The 12,038-nt window shown below is 31.9% G+C and overlaps 1 protein-coding gene across 3 annotated transcripts in view; it reads left to right on the plus strand.

Moving 5' to 3' along the window:
- Nucleotides 1–12,038, plus strand: part of LOC129938510 (protein sickie) — a 518,418-nt gene that overhangs the window by 315,055 nt on the left and 191,325 nt on the right. For all 3 annotated transcript variants that reach the window (XM_056046122.1, XM_056046123.1, XM_056046124.1), the window contains exon 5: nt 3,029–3,159. In XM_056046122.1, the coding sequence (XP_055902097.1) occupies nt 3,029–3,159 (131 nt within the window). The remainder of the gene's footprint in view (nt 1–3,028; nt 3,160–12,038) is intronic.

Consider the following 12,038-nt stretch of genomic DNA (forward strand, 5'->3'; position numbering starts at 1 on the left):
GTTTGAGAACTGAACAGTGTTTTAAAAAGGAATATTCAAAAAAGTTCTTGTGATTAAAAAAAAACTTTGATTTTTAAGTCATAAATAGGTTTTGTGTGATAAAAAATAAGCTTTAGCTAGAAACTAAAAAATGTCTTCTAGTAATAGCTGTTTTAAAATAGTTGAAGCTTAATTAATGTAGTTTTAGCTTGTTTATCCATTTTAAGCTACAAAAACATCAAGATTCCTCATGCCCTGGCTAGAATTCTTTGATTATTATGATTGAATTGAGAATATGACAGAGTTCGGCAGTCAAAGTTTTATGAAATCTGAAATCAGTGATGCGATTAGTGATAGCCAGCATTGAAGAAACTTCTTATTATCAAAACCATCCTATATCAGCTTCACGTAATAGAAAACTGAAGGCCTTTTTAACAAGAACTTTCTTGGACTTATCAATTAATTATCTGTTAAGTTTGATTCAAAACTATAAATGTTCTTTTTACATAAAAAGCATGAAAAGTAAATAGATCTGATAAACCAAAATCTAAAAATCGCTTGCTTTTTCTTTTTGCTAACTAAAGATTAAGCTTAAGTTTGTGTTGCCAAAACATGTGACCAAAAAAGCAAAAGCTAGAAATATTAAGCTTAAGCCAGAATTTTCTAGCAAAAACTAATTAGGCTTATATTCTTGTATTAAGAATTTTCTAGCAAAAGCTATTTAGCGTTATTTGTTTCTATTCACATAAACAAAGCTTAAGTTGGGACTGAGTAGCTTTTGCTACTAGTAAAAGTTATGACTAGCCAGCTTTATCTTGCGCATGGACCATTTTGTAGTTAAAGTGTTCAAATCCAAAATTTGAAACAAGAATTGGTGTTTTAACTATAAGCCAGTATTGAATTCTCTGTATTGGTATAAATAAAATAATCATTAAAAAATTTGGATAGGAACTTATTGTCGAGTTCAAAATGATTTACATTTCTTTGAGACATTTTAAGGTCTCGAAATCTAAATACATTTTTTTAGAGAGATATTTGTGTAGATTTCGTTAGGGCGTTCATACGCCCATGCGCCATAGGTATGTACTATCGAGATATTTTATTTCGTTGGCCATATCTCCAGAACGTATTATTTTAAATTAAGAAAATAAGTTCAAAACCTAAATACCTCTCAAACCAATAATGCTTTCGATTTCATTTTTTATTTTATACTATACATTTTGACATCATACAAATTGTTGTTTTTTTATAAATATAACATCACTAACATTTTGCGAACATAAAATGATTACACCTTGAAAATAATTGTATTTGTAGAAGAATAACATTTTTTTTTAAATAGAAATGATAAATAATAAAAGTTCGACTAAAAATTATTTTCAAAACACGGAAACCTGTAAAAACAACAAGCAGTTTTCGACTCAAGTATCACAAGGAACAAAAAACTACATTGACTTGTTTTACATTGCACAAAATGTTGTTAATAATATTTTGTTAAAATTTTTGAAATATCTATATACGGTCATTGTTGGGAAGTTATCAGTGTGGGTCGCATCTTAGCTTCTGTTTAAATTTGTGTACAAAATTAACGCTTAAATGAATTGGATGAATTCATTACTTTTTTATTTAAGTTTGAATTAAATATTATTATTAAAATTGAAGAATAGCGAATAATTTTTAGAGCTATACAAAGTTTAAAATGTATGACCTTCACTTTTTGCTTGTAAACATAAAATTTTCTTATAAATGAGTCTTTTAAACAGCGTTCAAACATCTAGAAACCAAAAAAAAGTACGTATACGCCTAAGTGCAACATTAATTGATCCCTAATTTCTGGGATCTAATTGTTAATTGTCTGATAATTATTACATATGTAAGTGGTTGAACTCAATAAGAAGTTGAAACTTACATGGCAACTGTTTTTGATACAAGAAATACCAGTCTGGTAAATCTTCTTAAAAATGTCTTCATCACTTAAAAGATAGCCCACCATTTATTTGCTAAAAATCTGTCATCAAGACTTTTTCTGAATTTTCCATGAAACAATTTAATATCGCATATCAACAATGAAAAATAAATAAAACTTCTTCGTTATCACTTCAACTATAAAAGTCAAGAAATTTCCAAAACTTTTTATTCCTGCACACTTCTGGTACCTGTACCAGAATGTAAGTGCCTTCTAAGAAAAGTATCGCTTCAAAAACAGGGAATAAAACAATTCTTGATCCTGATGTTATCCATCTGCTCGTATAACTCTAAGCCCGAATGAAAAATATGCATTTATTCTTACTGAAAGGACGATTTTTTATTATAAGATCCTTGTTGTTTTGATGTTGCTTGACGACACGATGGTTAAGGTAGATTGTGTATAGATACTCGAAGACTTGACAACATTTCTCTCTCTTAAGTCTTAACGATAACAAACTTCTTCCTTCATTCACTCAGTCACTTCTTGAAAACCAAAAGTCGAAGACAAAAAGGAAAAAAAACACACCAAGGATCAACTTACTTCACGCATTTACCACCTGAAGACCTGAAGACAGATAGAGACGAGTTGAAGAAAAAAGAAAGATTTATAAATTGAGTTAGAATAAATCTATTTGCAAAATGTTTTGCAGGATGTTTTCTTCTCGTGCTTTGGGATACGAGTATCTATAACTTTTTGTTTGTGATTTGAATTGTTTTCTGTGGAATAGAAATGAGATGATGTTGCATCATGGCGTGCGGAAATTCAATTATAGACACACAACAACAACAATAATATTTTGTACAGGTGTAAAGTATTTGCAATTATAACGTTATTTCAGTTGCAGATGAAAAGTTGCTTGCTCTCTATCTATGGCAACCAGACAGACAATTAATATTAGCAGACAGGGACAACAGACGATAAGGATATCAAAAAAGGACCTTTTTTCCTCATTCTTTTTTTGTCTGTCTAGTTTGGTTTTCTTTCTGTGGGTTGATGAAGAAGAAGGTTCTACAATTCCTATTTTTATAAAAATTAAGATGAGTTGCAACAGAGTAATAATTTTTTTTTCTTCTTTTGCAGACAAATTCCGAATGCTTATGGAAAAGGAAATGGCGGGACAGCCATTCCATTACCAGCTACTGTTTTGGTCCAAAGACGATGTCCACCAGATAAAGTGAGACCATTACCACCGACACCAAACCATACACCAAGTAAGTTTACTCGTATTTATCTGCAACATAAAAAAGAAAAGTTTCTTTTTAATTTCTTTTTGTTGTTTAAAGTTGTTTTTATCGTGACTTTTTAATAAAGGTAAAGACTACAAACGCATAGATTTAAATCATTATAGTTTACTTAAGTTTTAAGGAAACGATAAGAGGAGAGGTATGCAAAATAAGAACTTTTGATTAATTATTACATGTGCATAAAAAGAAAGAGGGTTTTACTATTGTTTTATAAAAGAAGAAAAAGGAAGCCTTTCAATTCACTTAAAAGTTTAGATTTATTTTCAAAAACAGGTCCAGTAAAAGTTGAAATTTTCTACTTTCAAGATTTTGTAAAAGTTTTCCACTAATAAAGTTTTTCATTTTTTAAAGATGTACAATAGTTCTTAAGTTAAATAAAAACTCTATCTAGTAATTCTCGGCTGAACTATGGAACGCCATTTTAAAAATATTTGGAACTCAAAAATTTCCTCATATCTAATCATGTCTGTTAATTATGCTTAAAATCATTTTTGAATTCTGGAAATTTAAAATTTCGGTTAAATGAAACTGAGTACCCCGTAGAAAGTTTTAACTCGAAATTCTGACATTTTAAGAACAAAATTTAAAAATTTTGCGAGTTTTCGTTCAAGCAGACATTTATTTACTTCCCATAAGACGTACGTCCGTACAACCGTAGGTTCGGGACGTTTTTTTCGTCGTCCATAGCTCAAGAAAAAGAGATATCGACTTCAAATTAATGTTGTTATATACATAAAAATACAGAAAAAGCTCTCGTTCAAAAAACAGATTTTGGTTATTTTTAAAAATTTTAGAATAATTTAACTGATAACTTTTTTAACAAAACAAGAAAACCTACAAACTTTTACCTCTTTTTTTAAGAATTGATTTGGATGTTCTCACTGCTTTCAAAATAAAAAGTATGTTTTTGATTAATGTACACATAAAAATGTAATTTGAAGCATGTAATTTAAGTAATTTAAAAAGGTCTTAAGTCTATCTGTGCAGACTCAATAGTCGTATTCATTATAAATTTTTATGCAGCCTATTTCATAATTATGACTTTTTGGCAAGTTTTGGCAAAAAATATTTTATTATTGCACTTGCACATAAAAATTCATGTATTATGAAATTTGGAATAAATCTACAAATCAAGCCTTTAAAAAAAACTCAAACTGTTATAAAAATCAGAGTTTCTAAGTTGGAGAACTTAATAAAGAAAGTTAGAACTTAATCGCGTTCAAAAATTTTAATAAACCGAGTTTTAGAAACTAGAACTTTATAAATTTCTTTCGAGTTCTTTTACATTTATTTTTATTTTTAATTAAGGATTAGAAGACATTTGTGAATATATGAAATTTTAATTGTTAATTTTAATTTAGTTTTTTTTTCTCTTCAACATTGAGAGATTTTTATATTTTTCTCGAAAGATGACTTTTCGAAAAGTCGATTACAAAATTTTAAATAAGTGAATTTTTGAAAATTAAAAAAAATTAACTGGTTTATAAAATTACAATTTATTATTTCTACAGACAGAAAAACAACTTTCCTAAGGAATTAAGTTCTTTTGAATTCGAATCTTTCTATCACATCAGGTTTTTAAATATTTCATTTAGAAAATGCCAACACCCAGGTTTTTTAGACATTTGTGTATGATTTTTCAAAGTACAAAACTATGTCTTCTAGATAAAGCTCGATACAGTTTAGATCATTAAAGCATCTTATTTGTTTTCTACAACTGAATTAAATTGACTCTACAGTTAGTTTTTAGCAAACCGTGAATTTAGTGCTTTCTTAGTTATATCCGTTTTCAACATTAGTTTTCTTATATTGTTAATATATTTAAAAAACATGATATTATAGAATTTCTTAGTCGACGAATTCATAAAGTCCATCATTACTTTCAAACTGTGTTACCTTATTCTGTTGAAAACCGTTTAAGCATAAATAATTCAGTGTTTTTAAAAAATGTATGTGAGAAAGGTGAGATCTAACAACTTTTGAAGATTTTTCGAATATTTTATAGTAGATAAATATTTGAACTGACTATTTTGAAGAAAGGGATTATAGATTTAGATAACCATCTCGAATTTTATTTATTTACTATGTGAATTATGATAGCCTCAAACACCTTACACATGTGTTCTTTTTTCGAATTTTAAAAAGTAATACCTCAAAAACTTAATGGGATAAAGTAATTTTGAATTCGAATTTGAATTAAGGCCATTAAAAGTCAAAACAACAAATGTTGTCAAGAAGTGATTCACCTTTATTGCGAGTGTCAACAATCAGTTAGTGTAACGTTTTCACGTTTGTGACGCGGTAAGACATCATACAGTTTTTGTGATAAGCTTCTATAAGTTTTAGTTATAGATAATTGAGAAGTCCTATTCACTTCAAATTGAATTCTGCTATTCAATTGCCGCTTTATACCAACAGCGATACAGTCAGCACGATTTGCTCCCAGCTTGATCATCAACACCAATAGACTTCCGATTTCTCTTTGGCAGTTTCTGGTGACCATGTTTTCATGTTATTTGAAGTTAAACTCTCAGGTCAAGTACGATATATAATTCCCTAATCTAATGGGTTGTTTTAAACATCGAGAAAATATTTGGTTATCAATTAAAAGTTACTTAAATTCTTTATAAATAAAGTTTTTAAGGCCTGACTTAAGATATTTAATAACTATCAATTGATGGTTAACGATCCAAAAAGCAATATTATCTACGATAAAATATTTGTTTCTATGCTTAAGGAAAAATATAAATATAATGTTTGATTGGCTCGATAAACTAAGTCGATTTCGTCCGTCTGTCTGTCTCTAAAGTTGGGAGTTAAACTGACTTCCGTGTAGGTGCAAGGCTGCTACATGCTTGTCTGTCATCTAGAAAGAAGAAGTGCTTACTTGCAATTCTACGTGGGAGCTCCTGGGAAGCAATTTGGAGAAATCAGCTCTATGATGAATGATACTGATCAATTCATAATTATTGGAAAAGGCACAGCTTAGAACTGCACTGAAAAATTCTTAACTTGTGAGAGAACGCAAAAAGCTACGGTTAACTTCTTTCTTCTTTCCAAAAATCAATATATAGAAGAACAAAGCCAATACTAAAGGCTAACAAAGAGGTGAATTTTGTATGTCTTGGAAGCTTAAAAAGAGCATTTTGCTAAATAAGAGCGAGTTAATCCTTGCGTAAATTTAGTTCAAGCTTTGAATAATTCGATTCCAATTCGAATAATTCGTTTGTTCTCATTTTTTTCTTAGACCAGGATCCTTGCCAAAAAATGTATTAAGTTGAAAGTTCGAATTTTCTCAAAAACAATTCGAAATTTGTCAGTTAGCAATGAACTGATATTAATAATTTGTCTGAGCAAGTTTCTATATTGTCTGAATAATACTCAATGGTCAAAAATATATATTTTTTTAAACTCGATGTTTTAAAAACTGGTTAATATTTTTAACGAAAAATTTGACGTATAGAACTTACCACTTATTAACTGCATATAAAAAATAAATCTAAGAGAATTTAAAAATTTTGTGTAGACAAAATTAATTAATAAAAATTAAAAAAAATATAAATTAGTAAATTAAGACTTTTTGAGCAATAAAATGGCATTTTAATTTTGTATGATAAACTTATTTTTCTGGTGTAATTTTCAATCTTCTAATATTTTTTTTTTAAACAGACTCCTAAGATATACCAGCAAATCTGTCATCTGTTATATTTTGTATTTGTAGTTGAAAATAACAAATATAAATATAAAATGACTGTACAATTTTAAAACTTTAAAATGTTTTAAAGAAATAAATTCTAAGAATTTCCGAAACCATTTCTGAAATAGTGAAATTTCTTGTCAAATAATTCACTCTTTCAATGACAACACCAATTTAGTTAGTAAAACTTTTACAAGTTTCATAAACAGAAAGGGCTTACACCAGTTGGTCTTTCTTTCCTTTAAAGAAGAATTTATTGAAAGTTTAATTACTTACTTACTTAAGGTGGCGTTACAGTCCAGGGTGGACCTGGGCCTAAACCAAAATGAGTCTCCATCTAAGCCATTGGGCTTTAATTCTGTTAACTAGGTCAGTGTCGCTGTACAGCCCGTACAGTTCTTCGTTATATCTTCTCCTCCATTCTCCATCTATGGATTTTTCCCTCAAAGCATCCTAAGACGCTCTCATCTTTCTTTGACAGGGTCCAAGCCTCAGAGCCATAAATGAAAACCGGGATGATGAGTGTCTTATAGATGATGATTTTAGATGCTCGAGAGAGAGCTTTACTACTCAATTGTCTTCCAAGTCCAAAGAAGCAGAGAGATTTGCAAGAGTTATTCTTTGTTTGATTTCAGCGCTAGTGTCGTTATTGTCTGTGTGTATAGAGGTTCCTACGTAGACAAAGTCATTAACTATCTATAAGTTACAGCATATACTTGGTCTTGCCCTAATGGACCACTAAACCTATCTTCTTCGCTTCCGTTGCAATGCTCAAAAACGCACCACTGACATCACGCTTTGATCTTCCAATTATGTCAATATCATCTGCGTATCCGAGTAATTGGATGCACCTTTGGAAGATTGTGCCTCTAGTGTTGGCGGTTGAGTTTTGCACAATTCTTTCCAAAACGATGTTGAAGAAGTTGCATGACTATGCATCGCCTTGTCTAAAACCTTTTTTGACATCAAATGCATCGGTAAGATCTTTTCCGACCTTGATAAAGCAGCATTCTCCATCGTCATTTTGCAAAAACGGATAGGTTTGACAGGGATGCCAAAACTAGACATGGCTCTGTAGAGCACTTGCCTATGAATGCTGTCGTACGTGGCCTTAAAATCGATAAAGAGATGGTGGATATCGATTTGAAGCTCCTGGGTTTTTTCCAAGATCTGCCGTTCGAATATTTGGTCTAGAGTGGACTTTTCTGTTTAGAAGCCACACTGATAAGGACCTATCAGGTTGTTGAACAGCAGAGAGGATCTTATATGTTTTGTTAAGGAGACTGATGCCTCTGTAGTTGGTGCAATTTAGAGGGTCTCCTTTCTTATGTATCGGGCAAACTATCCTGAGATTCCACTCATCGGGCAAGCTTTCTTCCGAGAGTATTTTGCAGATGAGTTGGTGTATGCTTCCTTTCAAGTCATCGCCTGCTGCTTTAAATAGTTCGGCAGCGATGCCGTCAGTTTCAGCACTTCGTTTGACGTCAGTTTAGATATGGCTATCTTCACTTCGTCGTGGTCGTGTAGACGGAATTGTTGATCTGAGTCGCCTAGGTTGAGTGGTTCTATCTCCCTTACAGCGGAATTTGGTTCTTCATCGCCGTTATATAATTTGGAGAAGTGGTCTTTCCATATTCTCAACATAGACTGCGGCTCTACTACGATGTTCCCTGATTGTCCTTACAGACTTCTGTTCGTGGCTGGTACCCTTGGGATGTTTTTTTTCCCTTTTGGTAAAATGTACGCTCCTCATATCTGTTGTGAAATCCCTCTATCCCCTCGATCGCATTTATTGAAGGTTTAGATCCAGAAAAATGTAGCTGTATACATACCAACAAGTTAGAACACCAACAATTCATTTATATACTTAAGTTTAGTACTTAGTACTTTTTTGATGATTTGTTTTCTTAGACAGACTCTCGCCTAAAAAACATCTTCTTCAATGTTTTGTTTTCATATAGAGTAATGTTTTAAAGAATCTTTTGCATAATTAAGATTGTAAACCTTTAAACTTTTTCAAGTGTTGTGTTTGTGCTTAAATGTTTCATGTACCCGAATTTAAATTTCCTCTTAAACAATTAAATATTTAAATTTAACCTAAATAATTCATGACAAAATGTCTTCATTGCACATTTCAATAGACATACAAACATATTTACATATACATCCTCATTTTTCTTTAAACTTCCGTAAATCTCAAAAAGCCCAGACTGTTATCAGACATAAGTATCTTACCATTTCAAAAAGAAAAAAATCTCCCAACTGCGACTGTGACACATCAAAAGGATTCCCAAAAACAAAATATAACTCCGTAACAAATGTCCCAGACACATTCAGGCGAAATATATAATGTTCTACATTATAATGCCTCCTGGTTTGTGAATACGAAACTCCAAGAAACCCGCTCTGACTCACGGGCACGGACAAAAAAAAAAACACAACACAAATTTGTCCACAAACCAGGAAGAGAGTTAACCAAGACCAAACCAAGCAATACCAACTTAACAACTCTTTCGTCTCAGTCTTAGTGAGTCTTTCAATTCATGGCGCTTTTAATATATTAATTTATTCACACAGAATTATATTAAATTGTAACAAACAATCCTGCTGGTTTAGTCTTTAGACTTTATTGCAGCATCAGGCATTCAGGCATCAGGAACTGTGAAACTGATGCTCTGAGTGAGTCGTCGTCGTAGTTCTCGGTGTCGTTTGCGTTACTGAGCCTCTGCAAAAGCCTCCTAGAGGGTTTTTTATTTGTTTTTCTCCTTTATTAAGACCTCAGTTATTTGTTTCAAGAAAAAATTAACCTTAAAAGACTTTAACGTTCAAATACATGCAAAATTATGTACTGTTCAAGATTTGAGGAAAATACTAAAACTTTTAAAATTTTCTATTTCGAAATAAACTTTGAGCAAGAACGGACTATTGCACCTTGACAGTGTGATGATCGACTTTTATGAAAAACATTTAAAGAAATATTCTCAAACTGTTTCTTGATTCTTAATTCTTTAACTTTCGAAAATCCCCATATCCATCTCACTTCTTTGTAGGCTTTCATTCAAATGGCAGGCTTTAGCTTTTTCAATCAAGTTCACGCGACTAAGGTCTGCCATTAACACAGAACCAAAAAGAAAATATACTAAAAGAAGGTACAAGGCTCGTTTGTCATTTAGGTGAATGTCTCACGTTGCTCTTGTTTAAGTGTTTCGTTTTTGGTTCATATAAATATACCTTACCTCTATATACCAACTACATCAACTCCTGTGGTTTGAAAAGACTGGAATTTCATGTTTGTTTTTTTTTTTAGCGTATGTTTTTGAGATCTTGCAGTGGCGGTAAATCTACATAAAAATACATTTTTAATCTTTAGCTTATCTCTCGCTTAAACCAAACGACGAAAGAAGGTTAAAGTCATTTGGGTAAAAGTTGTATTTGCTTGTAATTTGAAGTTTTATCCACAAAAAAAATAAAGATTTATAGTTTACAGGAATAATGTATAATTTTTGAAGCAAAGATCCATTGATCACCGTTTGAGTGGATTCGTATGCCTACGTTTGCTTTGAGAACAACATTGGTTTTCAATTTAGGTTCAAAAAAGCTGTGTAGGCGGAAATGCATACAAAACTCATTTTTCATCAAATTTAATGAGGTCATTCCTTTTTTTAAGGCGTACACCAAAAAGATACAGACTCAGACACTTTTGAGATTCAGCAGCTAAGGAAATAAGTTCCTTCGTATAGGATCCAATAGTGATGTTACGGTTTATTAAAAACTTCATTAATAAAGGGTGGTTTAATTTTAGGGGCTGATGTTGATTTTGAATAAAACACACATTTTTTAAGAAATTACTGAAATTTTTTTATTATGATACTATTGTTATGATTCAACTATGTATATCCGCCAAATAGTGGCTGCGACCTTGGCAGCACACCTTCTTCCGATGGTTAAAATTTGAGAAGACGATAAGGCATAATTGAAATTCTTTGCCGTTAACTTACCGAGTTATCCCATCCTTAAGCTCTTAAATTGTTGCTGGCTTATCGACGTGCTCCTTTTCCTTCAAATAACTGCAAGGAAAAAAGTCTAACGGCGTCAAATCACATCATTTTGGCAGCCAGTTGACATCGCCACCAAATGAAATAACGAAGCCATTGAATTTGTCGCTCATGGTTTTGTTAGTTGTGTGCAAGTGGCACCATCCTGTTGAAACTACATATCGTCCACATCTATATCTTCCAACTCGGTCCACAAAGAAGATCGTTATAATTTCACGATAGCGTCTCTTGAAAAGTCCAGTTTGACCTCGAGAATAAAGGTTAACCTGATAAGGTATATGGAATTACTTCCAAGTATTTCAGGTCTTAGACCTCTGCAATCCAGAAGTAAATTTTAATGTCAAAAAGTAACAATGACGCCTCATGCCCAAAATTAACACATAATCGTTGGCATCTTGGAAGATGGCCTAATTGTTGAAGATGTTTTTTGATAACATCTGGGCTCATACAGAACCCATACAGCTAACACGTTTTCCATGGTTGTTTACTTTCAGCTTTCAGATCAGTTGAGTATCGTAACAGTGTATACGTCCAAGTCTTGACTCAAATGGTTATGTTGTGGGCTTACTAACAAAAAGCATCCTAATTTGGAATGCCGGTATGTCACTCTTGTATCTATTAAAAACTATAACATTGTTTTAAAGAATGAAGAATTAACTAATGGTGTCAATTTTGCAGTCACAGTTTAAGGTTCTCAGTTCTACAAGGAAAGTTTGGTGGCCATGTTATTTATCAAAGAAGTGACCACAACCAACTCCCAGATCTTTTAACTTAACACTTTGACACTTTTTTGCTTGGAACCATTTGATTAAAGACCTTAAAGATGATACTTATGAACTTATCTAGAACATAAGGTTATATAAAAGTGGCTTTCCGCGATAGTGCCCGGTTATGACATCGATTATCGAGATTATATGCGATCTGCTTAGAGATAGCAAGCACCTTGAGCGCTTTAAATCTGGTGCAGGTCAGATGTATTTCGTGACCTGATAAGTGGTAACAGTATTTCACCTGGTGTTTGTCTTCTTTATAGCGCCTTGCATTAGCCACAGTTTACAAATAGCTTTTGGTAAGCCATCATTACCCAAACGTGG

Source organism: Eupeodes corollae, chromosome 1 (assembly GCF_945859685.1).
Source record: "Eupeodes corollae chromosome 1, idEupCoro1.1, whole genome shotgun sequence".
NCBI classification, from domain to species: Eukaryota; Metazoa; Arthropoda; class Insecta; order Diptera; family Syrphidae; genus Eupeodes; species Eupeodes corollae.